The sequence below is a fragment of the Capsicum annuum genome, chromosome 6, assembly GCF_002878395.1.
Source record: "Capsicum annuum cultivar UCD-10X-F1 chromosome 6, UCD10Xv1.1, whole genome shotgun sequence".
NCBI lineage: Eukaryota > Viridiplantae > Streptophyta > Magnoliopsida > Solanales > Solanaceae > Capsicum > Capsicum annuum.
The window spans coordinates 223,580,693-223,588,103 of NC_061116.1; the positions used below are offsets into that span (position 1 = coordinate 223,580,693).

The window sequence follows — 7,411 nt, forward strand, 5'->3', positions numbered from 1 at the left end:
ATTTGCTTGTGATTCATCCGTTATGGGATCTTAATTATAACATTATGTTCAAAATCCTCTCTTTTTTATGTAAACCACACTTTTAATCCTTCAAAAACATAAACATATACTTATAACACATTAGAAATGCAAGGACAGTAGCTTATTATGCACCCCTTGGATTGTGCCAACTTAGATCATGTAATAAATATCTAAGAAAATATTCAAATATTAGAAAAATGAGCATTATCGATTCATTCTCCATCCCTGTTTCAATTCTCTCTGATATTAGACCAAACCGATAAAAAATGAATACATACTGAGCAAATTCACACAGTAAACTCTTGCTATTTTTGATAATTAGCCAAACTATTATCGTGATGAATAAAAATAACATAAATATACACCTTAACTTAATATATTTACACAAATTCCCATCCTTACAAAGTAATTACAAAAAACTCAACTAATTATGTATCTTCGTTGGATGTATCGGGAAACTAATTACGTATCTTGGCAGATTCAAAATCAGAAAAATGTATAGGATGCTAATTATGTATTCCTACAAGGAAAAAATATATATTCGTTGTATGTATTTATTATATATCTCGACAGACTTATAATAAAAAAAAAATGTATCAGGAGCTAATTATGTATCTTCGTTAGTTGTATCGGGATATAATTATATATCTTTACATATTTAAAATTAAAATTTTTAATAATTATGTAAAATGCTAAATTTTTCTGTAAGTAAACTCGAAGCTGTCGGAATTTTATGTTGTCAATAATTAGGAACGCACAAACGTTGAAAGTTCAACGTGATGTCATGTAATCCAGGAGTAAGCCGTAGGCCCCAAAACTAACAATGGCCCATTTCTGAACTTAACCCGGCCCAGTACGTGTAATCCGACCCGGCCAGCCCACTCATTCACCCACGTTGAACATCGTGCAAAACCCGCCATTTTTGTTTCTTCATCACAACAACTCTCCAGTAGATGAATATCAATTGTTGTTGAAGAAATACATACTCCTATAAATCTTAAACAACAACAAAAAAAAACCCATACTTTTTAGTATTAACAAAATATATATTTGACTAATTGCCTCGAATTCAGTTCCCTATAAATCCAAAATTCAACTTGCCTTCCCTTCTTCTTCTCCTGGAATCCCGCTTTCTAATCTACCCTTCACCCTCATTCTCCATTAATTACCCTCATTAAAATATTTTTGCTTACCTCTTACCATGTCTTCTTGTACTGCTGCATCATATGTTTTTTTCACATCCACGCTTTCCATTTGCTTTACGTACTCTTCAAAAAGCCTTCTATTTCTCCTCTCACGTACTTTTCGTGACCCCTTTTTGCTTCTTCCACCCATTGTACGGTACCTAATTTTATTATTTTGGGGCTGTTTAATTTATAGTCATAAAAGGGTATTCTTATAGGTAGTGGCTGAGATTGAAGAATAATTTGTGTCATTACGAGATTTTTGTTCTTGATTGGAATGTGAAAGCTTCTGAAGATTAAAGGGTATGTATGTTCTTTAGTGTTGTTTTATTATTCTCATTTTTGTATTTATAATAAATTCATTTGGCTTAAACCCATTTTAGTGGTTTAATTGATTCATCTAAAGATGATTTTAGTGTTGCTTATTATTCTCATTTTTGTATTTACATAATTCATTTGGCTTAAACCCATTTTAGTGGTTTAATTTATTAATCTAAAGATGATTTTAGGCAAATAAATAGAGCTAATTAGGAATTGGGAAGAAGTTAAGTTGGATTTAGTGTCTCTTATAGCTGTTTCATTTGCAAAGATCGTATCTTTAAAGTGTCTGATTAACTTTACATGTTCTCATGGCTGTTTTATTCATTTGTATGTCGTAACAGAACTTTGGTTGAGCTCCGAAAAATTTTGCTATACTTGGAAGAACGGGTGGTGATTCCTTTACTCTTCTGCACTATGAGCAGTTGTGAAGTAGTATTTTCACTAAGGAGAAAACAGTATTGTGCTAAAAATCATTCTAAAAAACTGAAAATACAATGTTGAGCGGGCATCGAACCCACGCTGGTGGAGTAAAACCCAGCCATTTCGACCACTTGCACCACCAATTCCTTTGATATTGTGGGTGCCAAGCTTAATATTTATACATAAAATGATACATATACACATTAATATACAGAGTTTCAACCGAGAAGTGCGGGTGCCGTGGCACCCCAAACCTTCTACATAGATCCGCCCCTGATTACCCTAGCTCCACCTCTGACTAAGAGTAGCTGAAGATGCAGGGCTTAAACTTTTCTTCCAGCTTTTGCTTTGTTGGGAAGATGGGAATTGACCATTTGGTAGCATATTCTGATGGAACAGATTTCATACTGGTTTTATAGAGCCCCTAATTTCAAATGGACTTGTATAGATGAATAGATAGGGTTCATATAATCAATCCTATCTAATTTGGGATTGAGGTTACTTCATTCGTTGATCGAATGATGGATTTTCCATGGGTTGGCAGTTAAATGAATTCTGATTCTGCTGCCAGTGTTACTTTTGTTGTACCAAGGAGGAGCACAACAGTATAGACAGTAGGCACCAATCTTGGCATTCCATCTTATTCAAATGCACAGTTTCATACAATTTGTTGCACTCGTGAGTACTTGGACTAGTGTAGCAGACTGCTGATTGATTTTAGCTGTTGTCAATGCAATTCAGAGCTCTTTCTGTGCATGTTAGACCTTTATGTATCGATGTTGAAATTGTTTCTTGTATTCTTTTTTGATTAAAGGTTGATTCAATGTCCGATGCGGTTAAGTTGGAATCCATTCTCTGTCAGAATGGCGAGGAGCCAGATTATACATCTGTAACTGGGCAGGTGGCATTTGCCAAAAGATTAAATGTGGTGCGCAAAATTCTTGACGGACTTCGTAGGCAAGGAGAATGGTCAGCTATCAAGACATCAATTGGTGCAGTTCGAAGAGTAGCTAGTAACAGGTGGTGTGCTGTTCAACTTTCTACTAGAAATCTATCCTTTTCTTTTTCTTCTTCATTTTATTGTCAAGGGGTTGGAGTTATGGCCTATGAAGCATATTTTCCCCTTAGCAGCTCTCCCTTTTATGTCTTTTTGCCATCTCTTTCTATGTTAATATTCTCTTCCTTTAATGTCATTCAAGCTGAATGACAAGCAACCCACTTACATTCTTCTGTTTGACTTCAGTGGACTTCCTCGTTGTCTTATTTTTCATTCATGGACGTTACTGTTCTTATCTTGAATAAGGTATACTCATTTATTAAATGTCATAGTTAATATAATAGATATGTGAATGTTAGCCAACATTTTGTAACCCTCTGTCGGAGTTTTCTTCTTGCCTTTAAATAGGTCCTTCTTAGGTAGTTGTCTAATAGCTAGTTATTATCGCTCAACTTAGCATCATTACAATTTATATACCTTCTAAATACAGTGGACTATTGTGGATGTATGAACTTTGGATTATTTCTCCGAACTCATCCCCAGTTAGATCCGTGGACTTTTGACGTCTTTCAGATGGATGAGGCGAGGGCCTGATTTTGCAGAAAAGCGATAAGCAAAGAATTATAATAACCTATTGTCTCATCGCACAGGTATTCCAAAATTAATCAAGCTGTGGATACAGAAGAAAGAAGGGAACATGGATCTGGAAGAAATTCTGGCCCACTTTTGTCTGGAACTGCATATTGCCTTTCTTCTTGTTGCATGATCATGCTGAACAAAGTTGTCCTTTCAAGTTATTCATTCAATGCTGGGATCTCATTGATGTTTTACCAGGTATTCTCACTTATGGTTGACCATTTTTCAACCCATAGGAACAACAAGATGAGGCACATTAATGCTTAAGGCTAGCTAGTATGCATGGTATATCATTTACCCGTTTAGTCTCCATGTGGAAACTCTAGGGTCATCCGTTTGCATGTCCAGCATCCTTTTCAACCTTTGACAATCTCTAAATAAATCCCTCACATATTAAATTCTTTCCTTTGTACCAGGAACTTGCAGCCTACAGATGTTATTTTCTGAAAGCTAATTCTACTTGTACTTCTTGCAGAATCTTATCAGTACTCTTATAGTTGGTATATTGGGTTTCTTTGGAGCAGTTACAGTGGAGAAGCTCAATTGGAAGCTAGTTAAAGTTTGGATCCCCGTGAATTTGATCTTCATTGGCATGCTTGTTTCAGGCATGTATAGGTAATATCTGATATGCCTAAACTCACCATAGATTTAGTAACGATTAGCAGTACTTCATTATGCCAATGACATTTACTTGTGCACTTTTCAGTTTGAAATACATAAATATTGCAATGGTGACCATTCTGAAGAATGTGACAAATATTTTAACTGCAATTGGAGAGTTGTATATTTTTGGGAAGCGGCAAAATCAGAAAGTGTGGACCGCCATGTTTGTTATGGTATGCTTATGTCATTCATCCATAAAATGTATATTTAGTAGTCAGGGGGGTCACATCCTCAAGGAAAATGGTCATTGTAACTCTTATGTTGTGTATCCAGTCTTCATAGTCCATGTCAGATCATGGAAGAACTTGGTACTGTAAACATGCAGTTACCACTCTGCAGAAGTCCTATTAAGCATTTACTTCCCTGATTTTACATAAATGACAGTCACATATACCTTATTTTTTGCTGTGTTAAAATGATGTACTAACATTCAAGTCAGAGGCAACAAAATTTGATTCAACTGTTCCACTTTTCATTTTATCTTAGTTATGGACAAAATACTACTCCGTCTGGCTTCCACTCACTGAATCATAATCTAATTCTGTTGTATATGAACTACTTCACGCTTTCCTCTTCCCTCCTCCCTATCCCCCATCCCTGGGCCTACACTTAGGGAAAAGAAGATTTTGTTGGCAATCTCCTTATTGATCATCTTGCTTTTTCAGATTATCTCTGCTGTATTTGGAGGTATAACAGACCTCTCATTTGATGCTACGGGGTATGCTTGGCAATCAGTTAATTGTGTTCTCACTGCGAGCTACTCTGTATGTACTTTCTTCTCGACTCTGTTCCTCATCTTGATAGGTTGTACTAAGTTTTGCACCGAAATTGGCTTTTGGACTTCTTTGAATTATAAGAAAACCATAAATTTAGACTTTTAATTATAGGTTATTCATTTCCCTAATCTGTTGATGTTCATTGGACATCAATTTTCCATTTTTCAACAGCTCACATTGCGACGTGTCATGGACAGAGCAAAGCAGTTTACAGAATCTGGATCTCTTAATGAAGTATCCATGGTGTTACTGAACAATGGGATATCTATACCTTTTGCTATCATCTTGATCTTCCTGTTCGATGAATGGAGTTACATAATTAATGCGTAAGTGTCTTTTGAGCACCCCAGCAGTCGGTCCTCTTTTTCTTTTGAATCTTTAAGATTGGGGTACCCAAATGAATATTGCAGCTTCTTTCCTTTCTTGTTTCATTTCCAGGGATGTCGTAAAGATGCCAATGTTTTGGGTTGCTGCAACAGCCAGTGGGCTGCTTGGGCTAGCTATTAGCTTCACATCAATGTGGTTTTTGAAACAAACTGGTCCAACCACCTACAGGTGATTTGTACTCGCTTGAATTTTTTTTGGGATTTGCATCATGAACCACTTAGCATTGCATGGTTTATTTGATCTGCTAGCTCATTGACGAGCAAGAAATGGACCCTATCGAGCACTTTGGGATGGAGTTAATTATTGATGGATATTTGACATGCTTTCTGTGTAATTTTCCCCATATACTTCCTAAGAGAATTGGATGGAAGATGTAGAATTATTTGCTGTAGTTTAAGCCTGCTATAAGTCTTACACTGATGACAGTTAGACGAGGTTAACCCGCATTATAATGGGATAAAAGGAAGAGAATGGAACAATTCTACATGGGATCTTCATTCTTTTTAGTATTATTATTATAAATGTACAAATCAAGTTTGTGGTTTACTTGAAAAGGCGAACCAAAGATTCTTAAATTTCAAATCGTTGATTTATGAGGTATGTCTAAAAGCAAGTTATCCACTGTGTATTCCCTGACTAATCCTACATTCATTTCTCCTCTTTACAGTCTTGTGGGTTCCTTGAACAAGATTCCCATTTCTATTGCTGGCCTTTTGGTGTTCAAGGTTCCCCTCAGTATTCCCAATTTATTCAGCATACTTTTCGGTAATGTGAACAATCCAGATGCTATTCTTGAAAACTTAAGGAGTTACTCTTTTGATTATTGTTGTCCTTGAGCCTCCCTACCATCACAAGGTAGGGATAAGGTCTGCTTTACACACTTCTCTACTACCCTCCTCAGACCCCACATGTGGGATTGTCGTTGTAGTACTTATTGATTGTTCCCGTCTCAAATTTACCAATGCTTTCAGGTCTACTTGCCGGCGTACTCTTTGCCAGGGCTAAGATGTCTTGAATACCATGCTGGAAAATCAAATGGCATGCATATCTGTCAATAACTCTTTAAGACAAGAGCCCCCACACAAGTCATCTGTAGGCAGTAGTGTCTGTCAGATGCTCATTCAAGGGAAATGAAGTATCTATCAATTTTGGTTTTTGTGAGCAGTAATTTTACAATTCAGTCATCTGATCATCTTTTATTTTCTCTGGAATACTTCAAAATGGTGCATATATTACGCTGTAGAAAAGGGAAAACAAAAACTTCCTTTTGGATTTAGTGAAAATAGTATGATAGTGTGTGATTTATTTTGAATCATTGCCATTTTTATAAAGATACAATCTTCATATGTAATGATATATATTGATACCATACAATACATAAGTATTCTAAAGTATTGATTCATATTGATACAATCGTGACAGATACATTTTTATTCAATAATGATATATTTTCTATACACATCCCATACAGATATATATTATATACGATAATTATATAATTTTTATACACATCCTATACAACTTTTAGCTGCAATAATTAGTTAGATAAATATTTTATACAATAATTATACACTTTTTGTACACATCCCATATAACATTTAGCTGCAATAATATTCAAATGCATATTTTATACAATAGTTTTACAGCTTTTGTACACATTTCACACGACATTTAGTTGCAATAACTATTCAGATACATATTATATACAACAATTATATAATTTTATGCATATTTTATACTATATAAATCTTATATATATATATGTATTTTATACAGTAACTATACAGTTTCTATATACATCATATACAAATACGTATTTTATACAATAACTATAGTTTTTACACGCATCATAGCATCCTTTAGCTGAAACTAAAGAAGAAGAGAAATCATCAATATCAACAACAAAAATAGGCTCAACTTTGAATCCTCTACCAGTTAACTTCAAAATATTTTTTGTTTCTCTTTTGATTCATCACAATGGCATTCATACACAATGCAACCACGAT

The 7,411-nt window shown here is 34.9% G+C and overlaps 1 protein-coding gene across 7 annotated transcripts; it reads left to right on the top strand.

The window, feature by feature from the left end:
• The first annotated feature begins 923 nt into the window (after positions 1 to 923).
• LOC107875486 (GDP-mannose transporter GONST2) lies at positions 924 to 6,859 on the top strand. 7 transcript variants are annotated; one of them, XM_047414147.1, is made up of 10 exons: positions 926 to 1,508; positions 2,761 to 2,966; positions 3,594 to 3,777; positions 4,055 to 4,194; positions 4,286 to 4,415; positions 4,908 to 5,006; positions 5,190 to 5,344; positions 5,457 to 5,573; positions 6,073 to 6,271; positions 6,377 to 6,859. In XM_047414147.1, exons 2-9 carry the CDS (start codon positions 2,770 to 2,772, stop codon positions 6,239 to 6,241), a joined length of 1,191 nt encoding a protein of 396 aa, XP_047270103.1. In that variant the 5' UTR covers positions 926 to 1,508; positions 2,761 to 2,769; the 3' UTR covers positions 6,242 to 6,271; positions 6,377 to 6,859. The 7 variants fall into 7 exon arrangements, with proteins under 7 accessions (XP_016577708.2, XP_016577707.2, XP_047270103.1 ...); XM_047414148.1 differs by having other exon boundaries at positions 6,073 to 6,260; XM_016722219.2 differs by having other exon boundaries at positions 930 to 1,508; positions 6,073 to 6,170.
• The last annotated feature ends 552 nt before the right edge of the window (positions 6,860 to 7,411 follow it).